Genomic DNA, 27,101 nt, shown 5'->3' with positions numbered 1-27,101 from the left:
AGAAAGGGTGGCAAGTTGGTTTGGTCGTGGGAAGAGAAGAGTGCGAAATATTGGTTTTCATGGTTCCGAAATGAACAGCTAGGCCCCTGGCACACTGGGATGGTCGATGCTCACGCGATAACCTTCAAACAGCGCTTGACTGTACCTCACAGCTGGATAAAAAACAGTGTGCAAAAATCCCTGCTGGCCTACCCCCACCCCAATCTTTTGGTTGAGTGTACTTCGCCCCCTCCCCCTACCCCCACCAAAAAAATTCCTGGCTATGCCACTGGCTGGCACTAGCAGAGGACGCCAAAAGCGCTGCTGTACGCAGGTGTAGAGTGAAATCAAAAGTTACAGGAACCTCCTCCAGCAGTTACGGATTGTCACTAGGCGTTTGCACGCTGTACAGGGCTGGGCTTTGAGGTCTGTGCTGTTCTGTGGTGGGTGCATTTGCCAGACGAGACGGAGGCAGGCCGGTGCAACAGCACAGCGTGTATACTCTGTGGTATCAAAAATAGAGCAGGACTGTACAGGCGGCCGCTGGGGGCTACTCCGGGGTGGACATGACTGCGGCGACCAGACGCACAAGGGCCGGCAGCTGGGCCAGGTCTTCGTGGTGCCTGCAGCAGAGTGCACAGAGACAGAGACGGCGGCAAGGCTCCGCAAAGCCAGTACGCTGCTGCTGCTGCTGATGGAACTGCAAGTGAAGCTCCACTCAAGTGAGTAAGACTGTTTAGCAAAAAAGAAAAAAACAAAAGCTGAGATAACTGTAATGAATCTGGCTGTTAAGCAAAAATTTAATGGCTAATGTCACCAAATACATAGCAATGAAGTTTTGCAGTCTGTCCTTGAAGCTATGCAAGTTATTTGAATCTTGGATACAATCTTTGCTAAATCCCAGCATTAGATGCGGTAGCAGTTTTGGGGCAAGCATTCTGTCTAAGAATGTCCACCCAAAAGTGCAGTGTGTGGGGGCCTAGCTTTGGTGTCTGCTGAACCTTGAGGTGATAAAACCCCCGGTAGCTGCAAATTATTTCATTAAATTTGGAACTTGATTAAATCGAGAAAGCTTGAAGCCTATGGGCAACGGTGGAGGGAATCCAAATTTGCCACTAATTTGTAAAGTTGGGTTTCTTAAAGCCAAGGTTCAGTTGTATCCGAACACAGTGGAGAACACACGAGGTAAAGTTGCGCTGTCAACGTGAAAGCGTGGGCAAAGCAGCGGTGTTCTCAGCGCATGTTTTAGACGACCAAAGCTGTGCAGATGCAAAAACCCTTTTTGCAGGTTAGGGCATGTCGTACTGGTTTGCCTAGGTGAAAGCTATCAGCAGTGCAGTTAATAAAATGCAGGAAGAGTGGGATTTCAATTAATTGGCCAGACAGAAGTCTCTTGACAAAAAAGCTTGGCTGCTGAAAAATATTCTAACCACTGCAACAGCTTGAATACCGTATTTACTCGCGTAATCCTCGCACCCCTAATGTGAGCCACCAAAATTTGAATTTTGTGGTTCCTCGCATAATCCTTGCACCCCCAACTTTGCAGCGGCGAAAGTTGCCTGCTCGCGAAACCCGCATGGTGCACGTGCTCTCCAATGCGCGCCCTCCCCCGCTACCTCTCCGTTCGGCGGAGAGCGCTGTGTATCCAAGGCCATCCAGGCGCCCCAACAACCTGCATGGCCATCTTCCTCCATGTGCATGGCTACTCCCTAACAGGCGCCCTAACACACGCTACTCACACTGTCCTTGAGCCGGTTTCGCGCATGTTTTGCGCGCGCGCAACTAGACGGTGTTCGCGCAGCCCGCTGTCGTGTCGTGTCGCCGTCGTGGTCCCGCCGTTGAGCGGCAGCAGCCAGTGAGTCACTCGCGTCAGTGGTGGATAGCTCGCTGCCGTTTTGAGAACTTTTTGATCTAATTGTTTTGTGCTTGGTGCCGCTTCACCATGGGGAGGAACGCCAGCTACACTGCCGCTTTCAAATTGAAAGTGAAAAAGTACGCGATCGAACGCGGCAACCATGCCGCAGGCGAGCACTTCGGCGTCACCGACTTCAACGTGCGTTACTGGAGCAGGACACGTACGTACGACGACGAGATAGGGCGCGCGCCAGAAAGCAAAGGCGGCAATTTCATGATCGCTGATCGACGGGAGACTGTTTACGTTGTAAATAATAAAATAAAAAGAAATAGCTGCTGTTGGAAACAATGAGCTTACCTATACAAAAAACGACCGCTACATTTAGCGGGACTGGCATAAGGCAAATTGACAACACTGTGCACCAGATTTTTTTTTCCCCCGTATAATTCTCGCACCCCTAACTTTGCATTGACTTTTCCGAAAAAAAAGTGCGAGGATTATGCGAGTAAATACGGTAATACTAAGTATTTCAACCATGACTTTCAACCTGCAAAACCAACAAACAAACAGGCATACAATGTGCACAGGGAAAACCCTCGCAAACAAAAGAGCAAGAGTGTCTGGAAAAATGTAGACACGTTGGAACTCATTTTGAACCCATGCACAGGTGCATTATGGCCATAGCGAGGAGCACGCACAGTTTTAGCCGTGGTTCCAGACAAGTAGAGGCTGCCTCAAAACAAGACCCCCTTGTGCGTGCATGCACACAAAGAGAGAGGGAGAGGGAGGCCCGTACGAAGAGTGCACGTGTGTACACATGCAAGCTGAGTGCTGCCAACGGTTCCCGCAAACCCTGCAGCTTCCCAGAGCCAGCGAAGGAACACGGGGGCAGCAGTGGCTCACCTCTTGAGCTCTTCTTCCCTGGGAGGGGTGAGTATGGCTGAAGCGGCCCTGCATGTACAGAGCACACATGTGGGAGCGTGCCTTCCCAACGTCACAGTCCAAGCACACACACACGCACACGGGGCCCTGGGCGCCGTGGCAGCGTTGCAAGCTGAGCGCAGAGACGTCCCCCGCAGGGGCGCAGCACCCACCCTGAGCGCTTGATGATGGCGGTGAGCTCGTGCACGCGGCGTTCCAGCACGGCCTGTGGCACCAGGGCGGCCCCAGTGCCGCTGCCCTGCCCGGGGGGCGGCTGGCTGCTGCACAGCTGGCCCGTCTTGGCCAGGCACAGCAGGGCACGCGCCACCAGGTCCTGGGACCGCACCGCCAGCTGGGGGAAGGAGGGGCACCGGGCCGCTCACTCTCACTGAGGGCTGCACAACGCTCATCCGCCCAAAGCGGCTGTCATCACAAACCACGCGGCATCAGTGCACACAGACCGTTGGACATCCGAAGAGTGAGCATGAAAGCACAGGCACCAAACCGCTCTTACGCACTGTAATTCTCTCGCGCTAGCTTTCTCGCCAACTCAGGGGTGCACTGAAGCGAACTGGTCAAACTTCCACCATGGTGGGACTGTGTGGTCAGCTCGAGCTGGCACCCATTTCACCATTCATTTCACTCCCAGAAGGAATCAGCAGGCACCCTTTGTAGCTGCCCCGAAAATGGCACCCTGCTGATTGGCAATGTGGGTTGATGCTGCCGAAATCTTCACAAATTTTACTTTCGGCCAGTTCCTGTTAACACTTGACCCTGCCAGCTCAGGGGCTATTTGTATCGGACGAGTGTGCCTGCAAGCAGGGTGTCAAACCGGAACCGGAATTGAACCAAAAACCGGAACCGAACCCGAACTTTTGCCCAAAACTGGAAACGAACCAAACCCACATTTTTCCCACCTTTTTGGAACTGAACCCAAACTGGAATGAATCGAAGGAACCATTCCTAACTGGTTTCAGTGCTTCAAAGCTGTAATTTCTAGTTTTTTATTCTGATGCTCTTTACCACTGGCCTGACAGCACCACCAATTATTATGCATAGTCTGTAGTTCCACAACCCATCAGTTTCTCTTACTATTATCATTGCCCTCAATTTATTGTAAAATTGTACATATATACTATCAGTTTGCATTATATACTGCCATATCCCCCAGTTTTCTTTTGCATTCGAAATAGTTAAGTTAAATGCATATTCTGAGGCAACATATCATGGCTTATTCTTCATGGTTCCTACGTACGTGGTGTTTAATATTGTGTAAAGTTTTCAGTCTGTTCGTAAATTTAATGCACCTGTGCCCCCTTGTGAAGGTTCTCAGGTACATCATCAACAATAAATCCATGTCTTCCACTTATTCTCATTCGAATAGGCAATTATATACAAACAGCAGCGAGACACAAACACTGGAAGTCCTCTACATCACCGGGACTTCTTGCACAGGGACACTGCATCCCTTGTTCACTGCTCTAAGAGAGTGACTTCAAAAATCTTGAAATTGCTCAACCTTAAAATTAAAGGGTGCATGGATTAGGACGATTAATGCGGATCAGCCGGTATCTGTGGTCGATTAGCGAGATGATTGGGATTGTGAATTAGTGGGATTGGTGTATTCAATAATTTCGATTAGACGAATTAGCGGGCCGGTTTTAAGGTGGATTAGTGGGTCACACAGACCTGGATATTTTTGGGGTCCTTCGCATTTGCAAATTTCGCAGCGCTCCCCCTCTTGAGCAATCCGGAAATTTTGGTGCGCAAAAATAATGACCATCGCCTGAATGCCATAGAATATTTTTTCGTTCCGCAGGCATTGCACTGTCCTGTCGATTCTAACATAAGGTTGACATGTGGCATTGAAGTTAATAAATATTTGCCTAATGTACATTTTCAAAACACGTGTACAGTGAAAACCCTGCTAATTTGGCCCCCGGGTGATTTCAGATAACGAACGAGCATAGGGTGCCTGGTCGACTTCTTTAATTTGCTTGAAATTTATTTATATAATTCCCTGATTATTCTAATGCTCAGATTCGCCACAATTTTCCCTGGGAAAAATTTTCTCTTACAGTAAAAAAAATTGAAACTCCACACGGTGAACCTCCATCGCTACCTGCCAATGTGCCTCAGTCAACTTTAGCGACGTCTGTCTGCGAAAATATTCATGAGGGGCAATTCGTATATTTATGCTGCATTCAAGCCTGGCGTAAACTTCTCCAAAAGAGTTTTGTTACTGACAAGAATATAAATTTTTCACAGTAAAATGTCAAATTCGACTCGGAGCCCAATTTTAAAGTGAATGTTTCGTGCCCCACTGCTGCCACTGTACGCCAATACGTCGTGCAAGAAAGCCAACTTTTGCCCTCTTTTTAAAAGTTTTGCCGTCTTTTACCGAATCTGTACACAATGAATTGGATGCAGATTGGTTGATATGGTGCCAAAGTGGAAATTAAAAATTCCATTTTTATTGTTTCATTCTCAGTTATTGTATCCGTGGAGGGATCATTGCCTTTTATAAAGAAAAACATACACAATTTATACAAATCTGAGGGAAGCCAATATCCCTACAGTACGTCGTGGAGAGCCGGGCAAATGGGGCTCCTCTTTCGCACTGTACGCACTCCAGAAACAAAATGATGCAACGTGTTTGTGACGATAATGAAATAGCATGTAAAGGCCTACATCTGTGGAGAATTTCAGAATAACCGAAGCTGCTGTGTTTTTTTTTTATATTAGCGTCTGAACTTTGTGTTTTTCAAACTGTTCTTAAAACTTTCACGCCTGTTGCATCTTACCCGAGTTTTATGCTTACAACATCCAGTGTGTTTGTTTACAAAGGTGAGCAGCACAAGCGAATGAAATTCGTAGGTTGTGACTTAAGCACTTTTTCTACAATTGAGGCTCAGAAATTAGAAAAAGGTTGGGCTCTTGGATGAATTTGACATTTCATTGCAAAAAATATATATTTTTTCCAGCAACAAACATTTTCGGGGAAGTGTGCACCAGGCGTAAATTGAGCACAAAGTTTACGAATTGCCTGTTATGAATATTTTCGTAGATTAACAGTGCAAAATTTGTCCGAGGAGCATGGGCAGCTTGTCGCATTCCAAATTTTTTTGTTGTAAGACACAATTTCTCATTCGGAAATATCGAATGAAATCGGAAAATCTGAATATCGGAAAATCTGAACATAACATCGGAAAATCTGAACATAACAATAACCAGGGAATGCAAATTGAAGAGGTCGAACAGCCACACCTTGTTCGACCCCCCCCCCATCCCGATAATTCGGAATTTCGGGTGATTCGGACGGGCCGTCTGGTCCCGTCCAAATTCTGCGTTGTTCTACAGCTGAAAACTCATTAATTTGGACAGATTCGGCCGCAATTCGGTTAGTATGGACTGCCCATCGAGTTCAGGTGAGGAAAGAGCAGGGCATCCTTCCGCGGCCGCGTTCAGCTAATTTGGATTCGCAGCAGAAATCAAAGGCGCATCTAAAAAACTTTGAGATCGGAACGGGATATGAACGAGCTTGTGTACATCTCAGAGGCACACACAAAAAAACACATGGCACTGGCTGACAACCAAGTGAAAGGCAGAGTGCCCATCGCTGTGGCCATCATATAGCCGACAAACCAGGCAGCCATTACACTGTCTTTTTTTCTTCTGTCTATTGTGTCGAACACTTTTGTGGTGTCAGCAAATGACAGTGACTTAATTTCAAAAAAAAAAAAAATAAATAAAAAGATAAAGGTTTGATGACATTGAGAGCATTATTTAGGTGTTAAGACCGTACTTGCAATAATTATGACGCTCGGTTAATTCGGACAATCTCTTCGGTCCCGTGAAATCCGAAGTAACGGGGTTTCACTGCATATACGAGGTCACTCTGTAGGAAGTGAGAAAACTGAAAGAAAAAGATCTCCAGAAATTCAGATTTTGCTACTAATGCATAGCATTCTTATGCCACTTGGGTGGACTGCGAGTTCTTTGCAGCCAAATATGGCTATTGGCAGAGAAAAACATTGGAATATTTTATTTGTTAAGTTTCCTTTTGTTTCTTGCCACCAATGATGTAAACATATATACCAGTATAGTGATCATAATCATCATCATCATTTCTACATGCCTACAAACAGCCAATGACCTAAGCGGTGGTGCAGAGGATGGAAAAGAAAAAAAAAACTAGATTTAAAGCAAACACAAAGAATTAAAATATGTAGCCTGAAACGAGGAAAAATAAATAAAGGAGAAAGATACAAAAATGCGCTCAGTACCTTTGAGCCAAAGGAAACACGTCACACAACGTTTACACTTATCTCCAACGTGCCTTCCAATGAACAATAAGAAAGAAGCCCCAGTATGCCGCTTTGGGCTAGACGGCTGCCAGACGCTGAAGGCTGAATAGTGCGCATTTCTTGACAAGGACGAAGCAGAGAGAGGTACGCCACATAGGTGCTTGTGTTGCGTACTTCTCTGCTTCTTGCAAAACGCGTAGTGCATGCAGCACAAACAAAGAACACCACACAGGGCTTTGTGGTATCTGCTCTCTCCTCTGTCCATGTTGTATGCGATGTGAATTCTTCAATATTGCCGCACCGATTGCCCAAGTGTCTGCACTCTTGAATTCTATTCCTCTGCTTCATCCTTGTCAGAAAATGAGTGCTTCTCAGTCCCCAGAAATCTGCCTGGTCTGCCGTCCGAGACCTTCAGCAGGGGGCTTTTGGTGATGAAAGCTGTGGGCAAACAGCTCACTGGTTGGCTGCAGCGCCTTCTCAGAATACTGGCCCTCCATGCTCCTGAAACATTGTTCTAAAAAATAAGTGGTTGTTACGATAGCTTTTCCTGACACTATCATTTTCTTGCACTTTTAAAACTGTAAATAGTACTGTGCACGCCTCTGACCACCTGCTCACCGCAGAGTGCAGACGATTAGAGTTAAAAGCAGCGTGCAAGCAGACGATGCTAGTTATTCACTTTCAAAGTCATAGAAAAAGATATTTCGGCATGAAAAAGTATGCGAATAAATAACTTTACAGTAAACAATTATTAGAAGAACAAACTCTTAAGAATGCTTCAATGGCAAACGCGCTGAGTGCACTGCGCTTTTCCGGTGTGCTGTTTCTTGCAAATTTTCTGCACTGCGGCGTAACACCACTGTGCCGCACAACTGGCCCAGATAGATGGCAGACTGGCCGCATCCCTGGGGGCTAGCTACACCATGCGGCGCGATGCCCCCCACCCACCTTGGAGAGGCTGGTGATGACGATGCAGAGGAGGCGGGTGCGGCGCTCGCTGAGCGGGGCGCCCGCGTGGTGGCCGCTGCTGAGCAGCTCGAAGGCCTGGCACTCGAGCACCTCGAAGAAGGCGCCCACGGCCTGCGGGGAGCACAGGGGGCTCTCGCTGGGCGACGCGTACTCCCCCACCGCCCACACCTGCACAGGAGGAGGCCGCTGCTGGACTGGGCTGGGAGCGCTCCAGGGAAAGGCAAGAAGGCCCGCTCCCAGGGCAACCGCACAACAAGCACTCACTGCACGGTGCACGTGCAGCTAGCTCCTGTAGCGTAGCACTACAACAAAGTGAAAAGGCCATAAAGACAAAATTTTGGTCCATTAACAAGACTGCCTTGTCCCAATAACAATGATACCAATTATATATCACGGACTTCAAACAAATACCCCATTTTACTCACATAATCCTCGCCTCTTTTTTCCGGAAAAATCAGTGTGAGTCAGAGGGTGCAATAATTATGCAGGGAAGAAAATTTTGAGGAGTAAAAACAAGCTTAAATGAGATTTGAATCGGCATTATACATAATTAAGCCATTTCCAAGCAGGACTTACCGTCGTAATAAAAGTACAGGGTCGACATAGGCACGAAGCACAAAACTTTATTCATTGCGGCAAGCCACCGCCCACCTTCACCATCCCGCATTTGGGAGTTGGGCACCCAAATGGGAACCGTCCTAGTCCAAGTCAGTGCGGCTAACATCGCTGGCCGTTGCCTCGTCGTCACCTCCAGATTCCACGTCACCTTCAGAGGCCCTGTCTTCATCCCACACCGAGTGGTCTTCAGTCGCATCCAGGGCAATCAATGCACCCATCTTCCTGAAGCTCTTGACGATGACGTGTGTGGCAATCATTCCCCACGATTCCGATAGCCAGCTGCACAGCATCTCCACCGACGGTCTCCTTATCTCACCGGCCGGCGCCAGAGCGTGCTTGCAATCCACTCTGCGTACACCCTTCGAACGTTGTCTTTGCATCCAAGGCTGGAACATGCAAGTTAGGCCACCTGCAATGGCAGCCAGCTTAGCGCACAGCTCCTTTAACTTTGCGCTTCTTGTTGATCGCCTTCAGTTCCTCGTGCGGCCATCTCCAGTAGCGCATGCTGAACTTGTAGACACCGAAGGGCCTACTTGCAGCGCAGTTGGCACACTCTATAGCATATTCGATAGCTTTCAGCTTGAAAGTGGCTGAATAATGCCTCCCCATGGCGAAGTGGCACCGAAACCAGCACAGAACAAGGCGACGAAAAACTTCTCGAAATGGCGGAAAGCGAGCTCTCGACCTCCAATGAAGGGACGACCAGACGCTGCACGAACATCACCTAGTAGAGTGCACCCGAAACTGGCCCAATGACAGTGTGAGCGGCATTTGAGAGATGGCACTAGGCTGCCATGTGCCTGGTGCGCCTGGATACACCATGCGGTCTGCCAAATGGAGTGGTGCCAGCGTATGCATCATGCGGGTTTTGTGAGCCAACAACTCTTGCCATTGCAATTTTGGGGGTGCAAGGATAATGTGAGGAAACAAAAAAATCCAAGTTTTGGCAGCTCACATTAGGGGCGCGAGCATTACACGAGTAAATACGGTAGTGGAGATACAGCCAAACCTTGATGGAACGAAGTCGATAAAATTCGTAATTTACTTCGTTACATTGAAATTTTGCTACACTGAAATTCGCAGTTAAAAATGAAGTGTTAACCGTGTGAAGTGGTTCCTGCAAATGAAAACTGGGCGTGCGTACACGGCTGGTGCACTGTTTGTGGCGGAGCTTAATCACCTGCGTGGGCATCAGTGTGAACCGCATGGGGCATTTTCTGCACGCAAAAACGCACCTTGCAAGCCACAGGCCCACTGACACAGCCGCGGAGACCACCCGCACGGTGCGAGTAGCTCCAGCAACTGCTTCTAACCGCTTGCTGAAATGCAACACGAGGGGCAAACGAAGTTGTTCATGCAGGAAAAATGCTGATAATGTGGGCAAAATTTGCACTCTAAAATATCCTACGCATTGTTTAAAGGAGCCATGAAAGACAGAATACAAGTTTGTTTTATTTGAAAGATTTCGCGTTTTATAGTGCCCCCAGCGCTTGTCGGACAGCAAATGACGCCGTATTCAGTGAGAAACTGCTCAATTTAGGTTAAAATTTTGATTCCCCCGCCAAATCGTGGGTTTCGTAAAGTCAGCAATGACGTCAGAAGCGCATGTATTCAACCGAACTTCCACTGCGTCATTCGGGTTTGTGGCCTCGCTGTCTGTCAGCCCTCCCAGATGGCGCTGCTATAGTCATCCATGAACCGTTGTCTGCCGTTGCTTTGTTTTTGAGTGTATTTGCGCCTGGCTTGTCTTTCTTACTGTAACAAGGGATCATCTCGTGAAGCCTGGGGTATCCTCGACAAACAGGGTCACGTAAGACAACGCCGCTTACGCCAATCGGCCAGTGACCTGTAAAACAACTTCAAAGCGGCGGTGCGCTATGAAGCTAAAACAAGCACAGTGCGCCCAGTACCAACAGCAGCGCGCATCGGTACTTCTATGCTTACGTGCGTTTTCGTAACTTTCACTGTTTACCACACCATTATTACTGCTGTAAAATGAATATGCGTTACACTTAAGCGCAAATAGTTCGTTCCAAAAGCCTTAGGTCGTGCCTAATTTGCTTTGCTTTTTCCGTCCTAAGCCAATCGCACAGCTAAGCTCATGTGACATCATAGGTTCTGTTGCGGGAAATGAGCTAGTGGGTCGCATGGCCATTCCATTTTTCCTAGTTATGTAGCTTATTTGAGCGAAGTGTGGATTAACAGTGGTGTCAGCATGATTCTATCGAGGCAATCTTTCGAATGAACCGAGCTTGTGTTTTTTCCTCATGGCTCCTTTAACCATTTGAGGGTCATGGCTGTACACATACGGCATTGCTTGTATCTTTAAAAAGTGTGCCTTTTTAGCCAACTTCTCTTGCTTGGCATGCGCTGCAACACTTCGGAAACACGTCAAATTTTTTTCTTGCGCCGATGGCTCTTTTTTAAATTTTTTTATGATTTACTTCAGCGGCTCGCCGGCTGTCACTTGCGCATCCGCTAACGAGGGAGCGCGCTGGGTATCGCCCACCGGGCGCCTCTCGCTTCTTGCGCCTGCCACAGACCAAGGGCGCCTGCGAAACTGATGAGGCTCTTTTCTCCTTTTTTTGTATTTTATGAGTGGTGCGCCGTCTATCGCTCGCAGCGGCTGGTTTCAGTATCATCCTCCGGGCGCTTCCCGCTTTTTGCGCGTGCGAAACTGATGTCTATCTGATTTTGATTCACTCAAAAGGTGCCGGCTGGTTACTCTCTTGTTTTTATTTAGAATTTTTCTTGTGTTACTCATGAATAAACCACATGTATGTAACAACAAAAACGATTTTTTTTGTCACTTTATGGTCACCCTAAAAAAATTACGATAATTTTTTCTCCAAATAGATTCACCCGAAGAATTTAAATCAGCAATAAAAAAAATCGACCCCGGGGGGGTCGCATTTGGTGAAAAAATTCGACCCCCAAAGGGTTAAAAGACACCCATCAAATATCCCCCCCAATGCTAAGCCTAACCGTCTCTGGTGGGGCCAGCCGGCATCCCTGAGCGCTTTGAAGCTCCCGCCATAGGGTACGTGCCTCCCCAATGGTGAAAGTTGTCAGCATCCTCCCACTGCAGCGTGTGGCGCAAGCCGCTTTCTAACCAAGGCAGAAGCCGCCGCCAGTGTGCAATTGCGGGTGTGGGCATGAAAAAAATGCGCGCGCAAGGCTTATAAAGAGCCACAACTGCTTTGCCGAGCACTTACTGGAACGATGGAACCCATCAAGCATGAGCGAACTCAAACGAAGAGCAAAGCGGTGGTGGCACCATACCCAGCTTGTAGGCAAGGAGCTCGCTAGCAGACTCCTTGGCTTGCTGCATCTGTGGAACTGGCCAGCCCGAGTTGCCGTTTGCGTTTTATGGAGACCCCGTTTTGGTGCTTGCATCTACCAAAATCTACTTCTACAACCAAAATTTCATGCCTAGTTGCTTATTAAACTTCGTCACATTGAAATTTTGGCAAACAGGACTTCGCTACACAGAGGGTGAAAATAGATGGTGTGCATATACTTGAAGTTAAAAAAAATTACGTGGTTCGTTACATCGGGGGTTTTGTTACATTGAAGTTCGTTACATTGACGTTTGACTGTATAAAAGAAGACAGATGAAGGTGTGGTGACCCACCAACCACTTCCTGATGACTTTTCAAATGACATCACAGAATTTTGTTTGTGTGATCGGCGGCCTCCAACCTAATTGCACCGCCAAGAAACATGACTGGGCGATTGCACTGGGACCACTGGTTCCGTATGATCGCATCACTTGACTGGGAATGTGCAGTTAAAGAAGCCATGAAGAGAAAATGCCATTCCGTTTAATTTGAAAGAACTAGGATTCAGTATCTCACTCAGCTCCATTACAGCCACGAAAGATGTTTTTTAACGAAAAAAAATGCAAGAAGTATTTAAAAACTTTCAAATTTTGCGCCACAGTGACGTGTTATGAGCAAGAATGACGTCATACGGGCCAACAATAAAACATAATTTTTAGTGCATTAACTGCACGTTAGCATTCAAGTGATGTGGTCAAATGAAGCTAGAGACCCCATTACAGACGTCCAGTCATGTGTCGTCGCGACATGTGAGTTAGGTGGCCACCAATTGCACAAACAAGGTTCCGCGACATCATAGAAAAATTGCGGGAAATTGGCTAGGGGGCCGCGACTGCTTCACACGTTTTCTTTAATATCCGTCATTTGTTCGAAGATTGCGATGATATTGGTATCATTGTTATCGGGACTAAGTAGTCTTTCTAATAAACCCAACTTGTATTTTGTCTTCATGGCTCCTTTAAAGACTGATAAAAATGCTTCTAGTGGTGGCCGGTGGTACGTCACTCGTGCCCGTATCACATCACTGGGGCGCAAAATGTCAAAGTTTTCAACATCTCTGGCAGTTTTACGGCTAGAAAATGTCTTTGGTGGCTGGAGTGGTGCTGAGTGGATTACCAAAGACTAGTTCCTTTAAACTGAACAAAGATGCATTTTGTTTACATGGCCCCTTTAATGCGAGACATCGTCTGCTTCCTCTCACCTATAGCCTGTTTGCCATCGCTGCAGATAAGCAGGTTAAAGCCGAAGAGATTACAAGGGCGACTGATGCCTCGCTGAAAATGCTACCAGTTACAACGCACCCTCTGCGCCGTGCAAAGGAACAGCCAGCTGTGGGGGTGAGGCACAGGGGCAACTTCCCTTGTCCTTCCCGAGTTGTACGCGAGTGTAGCTGTCAAGCTGTCGGGAGCAGCCCCTCACTAGACCACTCTGTCCACTCAAAGGGTGATGGCAACAGTGGGAGGCACACAGTACCAGAGAAGGAGAACAGAGCAGGCCTGCAGAGAGCACCAAACCTGAGAAATGCTCATGAGAAAACAAATGCAGGAACTGAACGCAACAAAAATTAGGCCAGCCTACTGGCCAGTGAACAATAAGTACGAAAAAAAAAAACCTTACCTTAAAATTAATCATTAAGGGAATTCTCCAAGGAGGAGCAAGATGCTGCAGAGGGGAAATTTTGGCATCCCCACAAAGTGCAGCTAGTGGCAACAGAGGAAAGCCAATCGAAATAAAATACAGCTGTACTTCAGATGGATGTCAAAATCAGCTAACTCAGTTGGTAGGGCAAATGCCCTAGTTAGGTGGTGGTCACGGGTTCAAATCCTGGCCCACGACAAATTTTTCTTCGACTGTGAAGTTCCTGAAAGAGCTGTACAGCTTCTCCTTCTGGCCGTTTGGCTGTACTTCAGGTGGACATCACAATTTTACCTTCGCACTCTTACTGAACTTGTGCAAAGCAGGACTGATGAGCTCAGGGTTATGCGTGAGCTGGCAACTTTAATTTAGGCTGCACACCTCGTCTACCGTTTGCGCATGATCTTCTCAGCCTACGGGTCTCCACCGGCAGAGCAGTTTTCAGGGCTCACCAGGTTGGCGAAGAAGTCGGGCGCCACGTCGTAGGAGCTGGTGTGGCTGAGGAACTCCACCAGCTCGGACGTCAGCAGGAAGGGGACGTCGGGGAACCTGCCAAACAGCTGCGGCAGCACTCCGGCCAGCACCCTGCAGGAAGCACACTGCTTGGCACAATGCCGTCGGCCAAGCAAACACTCACTCTGCTAGAGTGCATTTGTGAAGCAAACCCAGTGCAAGATGCATGAACTCATCGAGTGCTTCTTGAACCTCCCACTTAGGGAATGTTTACAGGGCATTGATACCCGCACTCAATGATAGATTTTTGGTTACGGCCATGTTTTAAAATTTTAATTTGTTTTCATTAGAATTCATTTTATGGTTTCTAAATTTGACATAAAGAAGAAACTTTCACAGTAAATGTCCCCAATGCACAATGAAGAATTTTAGATACAAGTTCTGCGAAGAGCATTTCATGCCTAACGCATATGTACAAAAAGAGTTGACGTGTAAACAAGCCTCCTAGGTGGACAAATTATCTTCGCATGTGCCACGGTGTCAACACCTTCTAGCCAAAAAAGCTGCATCTCAATGTGTAGGAGCATGAAACGAGTGCTAACACAAAATTTTCGTGCTCTAAATGAAATATTCTTTTTGCTGCTATGGGTGCCTACCAGCCTAGTAATCACAGAATGGCGCATTTAAATGCTTGTTCGCACCGTACATAATGACCACAGTGCAGGAAAGAGCGAGCGTGCGTGTCCACACCGGTTGCCGTCTCAGGCACCCGGACAGCACCGCATCACAGTTTTGCGGTTTTGCGCACCATCAGTCGCAAAGCTGTGACACGGTGCACAAGGCGGAGCAGTGGATGCCAGCAGCCCCAAGCACCGTGGCTACATCGTGGGAGCCCTGACATCGGCAGTTTGGGGTGAGGTGTCTACGCATCATGCTGATACCCATGTCGAAAGGGTATCTCTTCTCAGCTTTATCATGTGTGCAAAGATTAGCATTGATTTACGGCAAAATATGCTATATTGAACGGTCATGGTTGAAACTTCCATGGAGGCATCCCTACACATAAAGGAAGCTTTTTAGATAGTTAACTCAGCTTAAAAATTTTGTGAAGCTAACTAGGTTCATTGTTTTTCCTATGGGCTCTATTGAAAAAAAAAAGGGGGGGGAACATTAGGCTTAAAAAATACCCAATTTTAATATCATCTGATAAGGCAACTGGTGACTCGGGGACCCCATCAGTGCACAGCAGGCTTGCTCATCCAGTGAGTGACGACCGGGGCAGCTTGGGGGCAACCACACCATCAGGCTGCCAAAAGGGAAGCACGAGAGTGGCTGGGGCACCCGCCAAGGAGACGAGAGGCGCTCCACAGGTGCCCTGGTCTCGCCCTTTAGCTGCATGTCACCGGTGCATTGCGGGAAAGCCTGTTGTCGCTAGCAGGGCAAAGTGTGACGCATATTAGCAATGTTGTGAAATAAGTAGCTCTGCCTCTCTCGTGCCCAATTACAGTGAAAGCTCATCAACTCAACCCACGCTAATTCAGAAAATCGGTTAATTCCACCTGCGCGGTCGGTCCCTACAATTATATACAGGAGTCTATGGAGCGGAACTCTCGTTGATTCGGCAAAATTTTAGTGCGCATCGGTTAGTTCAACCCAGCGTCACAGCCTGTGAGCTCACCCAGTCAATGCCTAAAGATGAAAAAATAAAACAAATAAAAAAAAAACATTACAAGAGCAACGCTACTGTGCAGCTTGGGGGGGGGGGGGGGGGGGAGAGAGAGAGAGAGAGAGAGAGAGAGAGAGAGAGAGAGAGAGAGAGAGAGAGAGAGAGAGAGAGAGAGAGAGAGAGAGAGAGAGAGAGAGAGAGAGAGAGAGAGAGAGAGAGAGAGAGAGAGAGAGAGACGGTCATCAGCACCATTCAAAACGAGTAGATGTATAGGCTAGGTGGCACAAGCTGCTGTCCGATACAAAGGGTTAGGCCACTACCAGCCATCCATCCATCCACGAGGAAAGCGAGGTTGCTGGCGGCTGCAGCTGTCAAAGCCTGTGTGCTTTGTTGCCTTTAACACCTTTGTGCGGTCGTGTCGCAGACATCCCCATCTTCAGCAAGTCTCGTTTTGACGTGTATCGTCGCTTTTGCACGTTCCTTGCATGCTTCGCCAGGCAAGCACATGTGCCACGGGGCATCTGGCAGCTATTAGAGCTACTGCCGCCGCTCAAGTTTGCCTGAAAAAACAAGACGAAGATTACAAACTTCCTTGGCAAATAAAGGTACATCATGCTGGGGAAAATTTTGCCTTCTTGTTGTTCATTCGATATTTTGGCCATCGGATAATTCGACAATTTTTCGCGATCCCACCAGTGTGGAATTCAAGAACCTTTACTGTAACATCATCATGAGTTCATTCCATTCAGGACATCATCAGTCAGGACATCACCTGCACCTCATCCCTTTCTCTACATAATTTGGTGCCGTGAAACCCGAGACAAGGGACCCCCCAGAAGTGAGCCACACCGAGCAGATTTCGCTTCTCTTTGACCGCTGGCGAACATAAATGAAGCTGCAGATTAAGGGAGCATCGGAGCAGCCTAAGAAGAAGGTGGAAGAAGCCCATCCTTAGCACATATCTGGCCAACACAGCACAAGATGTCCCTGAGTGGAGACAGTATTGACGTGAAGACGATGCCATCTTCTGCCTTCTGAGCCAGGTCGCCAGCTCTTACAAGATATTTGCGATACTCGACTCGAGGCCTCCTTGAAAGGCAGCGCATGCATCGCCCAACTAGATAACACATCAATCATTGGCAAAGTTGAAGACCTCCTCCCAATCACACAACCAACAATTAGTGAGTTGACTGGGCTAGTTAATGAGTTGACAAAACATGGTGACGCACTAAGCAAGATTAACCAAGAAGTGGAAGATACCGTAGACATTGATAATTTGGAGGCCAAGGTTGAAGATTCATTCAACTTCGATGCCCTAGCTTGTGTGGCAAAACCCTAAGCTGAAGTTAAAATGTTTGAAACAAAGAGCTCGAGAGCTCTTCCCTGACTTGCTGGTGATGATAGTGGCGGCAATATAATGCCACCGGAGGCCAATTATCTTGTGTGTTCTCCTGAAGAGATTAAGCGCGAAGTGACCACTGCGCATAAATTCTTGACACGAAGGGCAACTATTTCTACCACAATTGGACCAGTGCAGACAAAGGAAACCACCAAAAACGTAGCCATCAATGGCCTGACACCAAATATAGCCAAGGAAATGTCTTATTGTAGTCATGATGTTTTATTGTCATTGCGATGTCATTCAATGATGTCTTATTGAGGTGTTGCAACAGTGCTTCAAGTGACCAATCGTGGCGAGCGCAAAAGTATGGATACCGAGATGTTTGGCTCTGAATTACTCTGCTGAAGACAAAAAGATACATTTGTCACGATCTGACGTACTTCACCTTACAGTGTTCAAACATAAGCCGCAAAAGAGAACAGTGCATGCGAAGGAAAGCAGAAACTGCAAAGAAAAACCGTTGCAGAACAGAGGTCCTCGAAGATGGCCAGCTCATGATTCACCACAGATGAAAAAGAATCCCCAGTGGCAGCTGGAGGGTGGGAAATGCATGGACACCTTCACCTTTTTACAGGAAGGAGTGCAGTGCACCCGACTCAAGGCACAGAGCTGGGAGAGCACCGAGCTTCAGAAACTGATCCGCGTCCTTTGAGAAGCGCTGCAACACGAATGCGCCCCACGTGCATCCCGCAGCTACAAAGAAAAAAAGATGATGGCAAGGAATGCCTGCAGCCAAGACAGGAAAAAGGAATCCAACTAGTACTCTCAAAAGACTGTATCGAGGGGTCGCAGCAGCTTGGCTCATGGGTCCACCAAAGCCAGGACATCGTTACTGAGGGTGTGTGAATGCCGAATAGTAACGCTTGAATTGAATATCAGATTGAATTCGGAAAAAAAGCCAAATATCAAATTGAATACCGAATTCAAATTTTTTTTACAGGCCTCAATTTTTCATAGGTTTTTGTGCAAAAGCAGAAGCTACTTTGCATGTTTGGGAGACAAGAAGTTCTTTTTTAACCCAGAGAGTGCAGTTTTCAACTCGCATCGGTGGTACTCCAGGAATCCAAAGCAGGCACGATACGCACTTGGAACGACAACAACAAAAAAATTGCGCTGGAGTTGCTGTTCTGCAATTATAGGCAACGATCATACAGCGAGCACTTTGCAGGCATGAAAAACAGGACGCAAAAACACGGCACAATGGACCACGATGAGGCACTTCTTCGGAAGCACACGGGCAGCGCAAGGTGTGCATGTACATAGCAGAAGGAAAGCTCGCACAACAGTCGCCGTGGAAAAGCCTGCACCATCTACTGTGGTCTAGAAATTAAGTAAACACGCAGTAACCATACGTCAACTGCATTAAAAACAGCCAGAACCGCTTTTGGTTTTAAATTAACAGATGTGCTGTCAAAACAGCAGCGCTCTTTATTGAAAGCAGCCCTAACATGTAAACATGTGATCGCAGAATTGAAAATGACGGCCAGAGTCGACGACGACGGCTCGAAAAAAGATCTTACCGACACTACCACAGATTACTGCGTGCAGCGAGATAAAATTTACGGCCTCTGCAAGGCGCACTTGTCTAAAGCGGGATTTGGATGAAACTTGCTGAGAAGACAGTGTAGCACCAGTGCATTAGCATGCGCATACGTCTCTCGCTTTTACAGGGGTGAGACAGCTGAATCAGATTTGGGAGCAGTTTTTGGAGCAGCGAAATATCGATTTTGGAGCAGAAGAACCTTGATTTGGAGCAGAAGAACAACATTTATTGCGTCACCTTAGGAGCCTAAAAAATAAAATTTTTTGGCAACTCACGGGTGAAAAGTGCACTTTTTAATCGGTTTTGAACGTACATAACACTGAAACAGCCCTTCAATAAAGTTTTTTCTACCAGAGTATCACAAGGTACGAACTGCACTACCTTTTTACTAGCCATTTTTGAATTCTGAGGCTCTATGCATAGATAGCGTGGAGTTCCATTGATAATATCGAATTGAAAACTAAGCAATCATAAGGCATTTTTGTTATCATGTGAATGCCGAAATTGTTATTTTTGTAATCCCAGACTCGTCTGTACGCACAAGTGTATGCCACGGCCAAATCTGCGCAAAGCAAGGTCACACTCGTCACACCCCACCAGCCCTCCCATTTTAATCCCCAAGGTGCACGTTCACTACGATCGTAATCTGAGTAACGTTGGTATGTTTATCCACCTCCCTTCTTTTGGCAATAAATTTCACTTCAGATAAATGAACCATTATTACTAAACTAAGAAAAGTGATCAGGCCACTGCCTCAATGATCACTTGAGGGAGCATGCCAACAATGTAAGGACGTCATCAAGTACCACCTTGGCAACTCATTGCGCTTCCTGCGGCTGCGCCCCCCTCTTCAATGACTGCGTGATTCTCGCGCGGTATCCTGGACGAAGAGAGCAGGAAATCTTTGAAGCGTTCAAGATCAAAAAGAAAGGAGGTGCTTGTATTAGTGAGGCATCAGTTTCCCTTCTGGAAAAGGAAATGCTGTTCCTATCTTGAACTTTAGACTTTGTATCGGCACGTGGCGGTTCATGTTTACGAGATATCGTGTTTTTTCCCGATGTGATATCTCCTAGGTCATTATCGGTCCTTCTGTTGTTTTCCTTTTTCTATATATATATATATGTTTTCTGCTGCAATAAAGCGCTCAGTTGTTCGTCAGCGCCTGTGTTTAGTCTTACCTTTCTTCGTCCCGTCGTTTGCGCTGTTTTTCTTAGTTTAACAATGTACCAACTGGGCCATCAGCATACCCTTCTGGCATTATTACTAGCATGCAATAATAGCCCGTCCCACTACCGAACACTGCTTGAACATTTCGCGGCGATGTAGCCTGCGCCGCCACTTCCGCAGCGTCGATCGTCCCATTTCCGTAGCCCGCAAGTCCGCTGGGAAAGACAGCAATAACTCTGCGTTTTACTATAACACCGCAATGAGTCCGAAATTTCACTTCAAGCATGTACCGGCCTCACACTCAAGGCCGAAACACGGCGAATTCGCGGGCACCATGTTGTTTTTGATGAGCTCCCATCTTTTGAGTTGCGCCCCTTCCAGCAACCGATCAAACGACTAAATGTAAACCCAGCCACCCCCTTAACTAAAACCAAGGTAGAAATCGGCGAAGAGCGCTCTGCCTGAACCACAAGGAACTGTTTCGCCCAGCAGCCATGTTTTCATATCTTCACCACACCAAGGTGGCGGTGCCCAGTAATGTCGTTCCGGAGATATGGCGCTCCGAAAATTGCCGTTTTTTCATCAACTTGCACAAGCAGTTTGACGCCTCAGTACACATAAGCATTTTTTCTACAGGACTTTGCAATGGTCTTTGATAAGAAAATTTTAAAAACGCACAGAATATAACATGTGCAACCCGACATTGTGACTTTTGAAAAAACTACCTCGAGGACAATTTTATGCAGATTTGTTATGGAATGATCAGTCAATTAAACCTTTAAAAACAGCATCACCTTGGGGGTGCTGGAAGATTATGCCGTCAGTAAGCATTTTTCCGCACTGGAACTGACGGGAACGTTAAAATCGTTGGCTCTCAGACTGTTTTAAAGCAGTTTGGCGCAATTTTTGCCATTTTCAAGCTTTTGGAGCAGCCTGGTGCAGGAAAACAAATTTGTATCAAATCTGTGCAATATGCGCAGCTGTCTCACCCCTGCTTTTACAAAGCCAGGAGACATTTGGAAACTCCACTCGACTAATCAAAAGATCGAATGGTAGACATCTGATTCGCAAATCGAATTATTCGTGGAGGTACTATTCGATTCGTATTCGAATATTCAAGTATTTGCACACCCCTAATTGTTACCATCAATAGAGGTGAAAGCCGCCAAGTGTTGAACGCTTCTGGCTGACGTGGACTACTCTCATGGACTGCACAATGTATTGGCCACAGACCATGCTCATTCATTGTAGCATGGGGGAGATGTTGTGAAATAAGTAGGTCTGCCTACTTCATGCCCCAATGACATCATCATGAGTTCGCTCCATTAATTACATCATTGGGAGGGGTCCCGTGGCTCGTCCCTTTCTCAACAAGCGGTGGTTGATCGTAAGCTCTCAAAGTCCAGCTGGAGCTAACTTGGTAGGGAGGATGTATTTTGCACTCTCTTAGTGGGCATTCCTCCTTTTTAACAAGGAATGACTTCATATTCACTGAAACAAGTGTCCATTTGTGTTTTTGACCTTTAAAGTACTCCGAAAATAATTGAAGTTTGCGAATACACTAGTGTCGCATGATTCAAAGTTGAATTGAATATTGGATTATTCCCTCTGATATCTGACAGTTTTGAATACTCAACACCCATGACGTGCACACACAACCGTTTCCATCCACTGCACTGTGGCTTTGTCACTGGAGCTGCTCTCTCATCCCACCGTCACTTCAGCGCCCTTGCAGCCAGTGTGCTGTGATGAAAATCCCAGTGTCACATTGCACGGCAGCCCTCACCTTCTCTGCTATTCATTTGGGGGCCAAGTTGCAACTGAGACTGAAGCTGCTTGAAGCTCCAGTTGAGCACTCCAAGCAGGGCTACGCAGTTCCCGTTAGTGTGCCACCTTCAAGAACCTTATTCAACTTACACAAACATAACAGTGTGGAAAAACATTAAAAAAAAAAGAAGAAAAACCAGACCATCAGGGCCCTGTGACTAGCAGCTCTGAGCATCGAGGTCTTGAAGGGTGCTCACTTGCGCAGCCGGTCGCAGTAGCCCCGTGCCCCGAAGCAGACCGAGAGCCTCTCCATGACGGCGGGGAGCAGTCGGGCTGCAAGCTCGCAGTCGCCGTACTGCACAAAGGTCTTCAGGAAGCACCTGCAGGCAAGAGGGCCGCGGGGAGCTCCTGGCAGCACCGACCCACACTGATCCTATTCAATTATGGGGCTTAATGTGCTCAAGCTCAAGCTACGCCTGGGCTACCAAGTGCACTGAAGTGGAGGGCTCTGGATTATCTTCGACTTCCTGGGGACTTTTAAAGTGCCAGCTGAACTTAGTACCCCTAGATTTTGAATGAAATTTCTGGCAGTATGCAACGTGTAATGCCGACCCTTCCACAATCCCTCTGCAAGGACTTTCCGGTCTTACAGGACTGTGTGTGGCCAAGATCAGCCATTTCTCTGCCTCACCTTAGAAAAAAACACCCCTTCCGAGGCAGCAGTGTTCACAACTCAATTCAGGTCACAGCTGAAGTTTTACCATTCAAAGTGTTAAATTTTCTCAAATATCCGCAAATTACTTATCATGAAGGAGTAAAAGTTGGCTCCACCATATGACACATGCATATGCATACATCATGACTGTATATTGTAATGCACATATTTATTGAGAATCAATATCCTCCCCTTCAGCAGTTGTAAAGCCTTAAACTATCAATAATTATGTAGACTTACTCATAATTATGAGCACATTAATGGTGTCACTAATGGCTATCATCACCAATTATAATTGCACTTGGTTTTCAACGCACAATAACCTGATATTACCTCGGGCGACAACTAATTACAGTGTGTTTAATACTTTTTTTTCTGGCATAAAAGTGTGGTATTTTAATGTATTGTAATGCCTTGCAGGATTAAAAGCACAAATTTCGTTCGCATATTACAAAATGCATTATTCAATTAATCACTGTGTGAATGACCTACTATCTTTGCCATCATCATGCTTTTTATTTGTAAGTACTCTAGCATTAACTTCTTGCTTTATTGTTCCATCTACCACCCCATTTCGAAAAGCTGATTGATTGATTGTGCGGTTTAACGCGCCGACGCAACGCAGGCGATGAGGCGCGCCGTAGTGGAGGGCTCCGGATTAATTTTGACCACCTGGGGATCTTTATCGTGCGCCGAAATCTCGTACACACGGGTGTTTTCGCTTTCGCCTCCATCAGAAAAGCGGCCGCCGCGGCCGGGAATCGAACCCGCGACCTCGTGCTCAGCAGCGCAACGCCTTAAGGGGTATTCACACGAGAGAGAAATCCGCCGTTTCGCTCCTAGGAGTGCGCGCCACGTGACCCCTACGTCACGGTTTCTCTCCGGCGCTTCTGCTCACCGGAGATCGGAGCTTCTGCTCGCGAGCTACAAACCCTCCGACGCTCCGCGACGGAGGCGGCGGGATTTCGTCTGCTCGTCGGGCAGCTGGCCGCGACTGAAGTTCTAGAGCGGTTGCAGGCACTTTATTTTTATCACTTCTTAATACATTGGACGCGAAAATGCGTGGCGCACATGACAGGCGCACTGAGGGAGCCGCGTATACCACCAGCACGGGCGCTTGGCGAGTGGCGGCCGCGGCTGCGAAGTGGCGCAGGCCGGCGCCGGTAGCTCGAGCGACAGCTTGTTATTGCTCCCCAAGGCGCAAACAAAGCTGCGTATACGAGAAATGGGGTAATGATGTGATGGAAAGTTGCTTTAAAAATCGTCACCTGAGCCACTTGCCAGAGCGGCGATCGAATATTCGCCGCAGTGTTAAGCCTAACATCAGTATGCGGGCCTGTAGGTGGGCCGGCCGGCTGCTACTACGTCGCGTGCCGTTCTCTCCGCGCGGCAGCACCTGCATCGCGTCGACGACCAATTTTTGGTCGGTTGACAAGATCAGTACGTATGCGCTTAACAGAAATTGCCGCCGTCGCGGAATCGGCGGTGCTACGGCAGCTATGCTTTCGAGATAGGCGGCTGCAAACAGTGATGTCCGCCCGAAAGTCGCATCCTCCGTGTGAGCGAAGGAGCTAGCCGAGCGGAGGTCCGCCTGCGGTGACGTCACGACCTCCCTCGGATTTCTCCGCTGAAACGCTCCGTCGTGTGAATACCCCTTTAGCCACTGAGCCACCGCGGCGGGTCATTTCAAAAAGCTACTGGTATATTCTGTACACTGCTATGTTAAAGTAATAGCCCCTACAGTGTATCAGTATGGTGAGCGTATTCTTTGCATTTATGCTGCACCTGCTACTTCTGAAATTGAGATCTCCTCATTGTGCATCTGATTAGTATGTATCTTCATTATGCATCTTTCTATGCTTACGTAGCAAATTCTATTTAACTCAGTTTAGTGTTGTCTTCACTGCCCCTGTGCGCCTTTTGGTTGGCTTCCCCACGCATTGCTGGTGCTGTGTACAAAAAGCCGGAGTGCGTACCGTATTTACACGATTGTAAGACGACCCTTTTTTTCAAATTTGACAATCCGATGTTGGGGGGTCGTCTTAGAATCGAAATCGAACCATGTACCGCTTGCAACGACAAGAGAGACAAAAAATCAGGGGTGCTTCGAGGTGTGAACGGCTTTGCACGCTCATTTCATACATTCTGGCGTCAATAAAAATGATGCACCTTTTGTAAGTTGGACCTAGAGCGACTAAACTCCCACTATCGTGTTCGGAAGTGTACTAAGCAACGTGATATGATAGTGGCTACGTTTGCACTGTGCATTGAATAAAGGGATTCGCTAATACTCATTTTGTTTATTAGAGACCCCGACGATAAAGCCGGTCGTGTTAGAGACGAACAAAATGCTTCGTGAAAGCGAGTAACGCGCTCACGGAAATTGCGAGCGGCTGCTTCCGTCAGCCGCCATGTTGTTTTAATCACGATCGCGCGTGGCTGCTGCCGATTGCTTCGATTGTCATCTCGAATAGTTTCCCGCTCAACCCAAAGCGCATAGTTTTCCGCGTGCTTATACAAAAGCTTTTCTTTTTTTAGCATCTACTGCGCGCATTACGAGTGCCTTTATGACGAGCGCACGGCTCTTGAGGGAGCACCGATAATCGATGGAAGAGCCGCCGTAGGGGGGTATTGGTAGTTGACGGAAGAGCTTCTCTTTGTGATACAATTTTCTAAGCGGGCGCGTCATTTCGTCAGGAAGCCGCGAACTTACGCCAAGCGGGCGTGTGAGGAGAGCCTCCCTGGCTACTGTGTGCGGGTGGGTCCTCTCCGCATGGGCGGCCGTACCACGCGATGCCGTGGTGCGGTCGTTCGCGAAGTGTGGACTCGCACTTGACGACGACGTGCTGTGGGACTGCAGCAGCAATGACGGCAGCAGCACCAGCGAGGACGACTCCAGCGACGATGAGTAATCCTCCGCAACCACGTGAATAAATTTCCCTTGTGCAAAATGCGCACGTTTTTTTTTTTTTTTTTTGAGATGCGATTTTGGGGGGGTCGTCTTACATTCGAGTCGTCTTACAATCGTGTAAATACGGTAACCCTTTTGCAAAAAAAGTGTTCACCAGCCTTGGTGCGTGGCAGCTGAATGTAACACTAACACCATTTGTGTGCACAATTCATGGATGAAAGCGGGGGCTCATTAGCCAAAAATAGCCGCTGTCCTTGCAACAGATTCACACAAAGCAGCTCTCCTTCCAGAGTCTGCAAGGATTGGAAGGGACAGGCCATTATCACGACTTCACAACTCAGGAGATGACCCACAACTGACCTGGTCAAGGAGTTAGGTCTAATCCCACCTACAATTCAACTACTAACTTGCATGCAAGGAGGAGATGACGCCCCAATTACCTGAGCGAGAGCCCAATCCTGTGTACACATCGCATGAGCACAGATAACCTGTCACCCTATTCTACATTCTCATGAATCTCGCTCGAAGATGAATCAACCCTGAATGTTTCTTCCCATTTTATTTTTAGATTCTATAATGCATCAAATTCTTTGCCTGAAAAATCGAAAAAAAGGAAGGAAAATGAGAAGCGCAGAGTGGACACCGTTCAAATCGATGCTGTCAACACCACCAACAGAGCCACCCGCACGGAAGAATGTCTAGCTGCCCCACACTTGCCAGGCCCACCAGACTCACTCGAGCAGGTCCGGGGCATGCTCCGAACATCGCACCACTCGCTGGTCTGTGGACAGGTCAGCTATCAGGCCGTGGAACTTGGACAGCCTGCATGAGGGGCACAGTCTCAGTCAATTGGGCCACTCACTGCTTTTGCAGAGAAAACAGCAAAAAAAGGCAGAGAAAAAAAGACCTTGATACGCAAGCTGACAAACAGCTGAACGCTGTTTATAATCCCACATCCCCGTTGAATGCCATAAAAATAGTGCTCGAAAGCGGTGGTGTCTTTGGTGGCATAGGCTTACAGTTCCTCTGCTTTGTCTACGAGCACAGCTGTCTGACAAACAGAAAAAGGCATGGATGGAGATAGAAGACAGCTCATCCCATTTCAGGAAAGTTGTGAATGCAATGATTGTGGATACACATGGCACATCCTTTTCCCGTCTCTTGCACAGTGATGCAAATTGTGCCCTTGTTGCAAATACAGTTAAGTCAGACTTGTAGTGCCTTTCTGGAGCCCACATAAGCTACCGGGTCTTCATGGCACATTTCTGTGCAGTAAAATTTTACTCTGCGAACTGCGGCTTTCGAATACATTATTAGAAATATGAGACACACTTTGTTGCATTGACTCAAGTTTTCAAGCTGGCATACCCATGGTACAATCATGGCGAGCCCCATGTCTCGCTGCCTAGTGAATGCCTTTCTGTTCTGTGTGACACTTCTTTCGCGCCTGGGCGTCATTGACACAGAGTGGACGCTTCAAGCCATCCTGCTGGCACGGTTTTTTTTTTTTACGTTGTGTTTTTGCCATGCGACATATATGAAAGGAGGTTTAAAGATAGGAAGAAAGAAGAAAAAACACGTTTACATGCTCCTTCTGCATAGGCGGCCAGAACAATGTTGGAACGCCAGCTCTAAGCACACAGCATGATACGAAATTCTCGCTGACAGGCGTCATCTAAGGTTTTTCAAGAAACCGGAAGTGGGGGCCCTCCTCTCCCTCGAAGCAGCATCAGGAGTGGGGAGGACTGTCTGTGGGCATCCGACCCAATGGACAAGACCACAGCAGCAGCAGAGGAAGTGGGAGAGGAGGAAAAGGAAGCTGGGCTGCGTATGAATGAGCTTGGCAGTGACA

The 27,101-nt window shown here is 47.5% G+C and overlaps 1 protein-coding gene across 4 annotated transcripts in view; it reads right to left on the bottom strand.

Annotated features, from left to right (window-relative positions):
* Positions 1–459: 459 nt before the first annotated feature.
* Positions 460–27,101, bottom strand: part of LOC144137778 (AP-5 complex subunit zeta-1-like) — a 55,108-nt gene continuing 28,466 nt past the window's right edge. The window contains exons 12-18 of one of the 4 annotated variants that reach the window (XM_077669751.1): positions 25,985–26,071; positions 21,881–22,003; positions 14,078–14,210; positions 8,011–8,217; positions 2,929–3,107; positions 2,738–2,785; positions 460–602 (exon numbers count right to left, since the gene is read on the bottom strand). In XM_077669751.1, coding sequence (XP_077525877.1) covers positions 530–602; positions 2,738–2,785; positions 2,929–3,107; positions 8,011–8,217; positions 14,078–14,210; positions 21,881–22,003; positions 25,985–26,071 — 850 coding nt within the window. In that variant the 3' untranslated portion in view covers positions 460–529. Of the gene's footprint in view, positions 603–2,737; positions 2,786–2,928; positions 3,108–8,010; positions 8,218–13,374; positions 13,487–14,077; positions 14,211–21,880; positions 22,004–25,984; positions 26,072–27,101 lie in introns of those variants that run through there. The other 3 variants (XM_077669752.1, XM_077669753.1, XM_077669754.1) reach the window with 3 other exon arrangements.

The sequence above is a fragment of the Haemaphysalis longicornis genome, unplaced genomic scaffold (genome assembly GCF_048455015.1).
Source record: "Haemaphysalis longicornis isolate Haplotype H1 unplaced genomic scaffold, Haemaphysalis longicornis Haplotype H1 scaffold_5, whole genome shotgun sequence".
In the NCBI taxonomy this organism is placed as follows: Eukaryota; Metazoa; Arthropoda; class Arachnida; order Ixodida; family Ixodidae; genus Haemaphysalis; species Haemaphysalis longicornis.
Note: the sequence above shows the minus strand (reverse complement) of the source record. Positions and strands in the feature narration are given on the sequence as shown.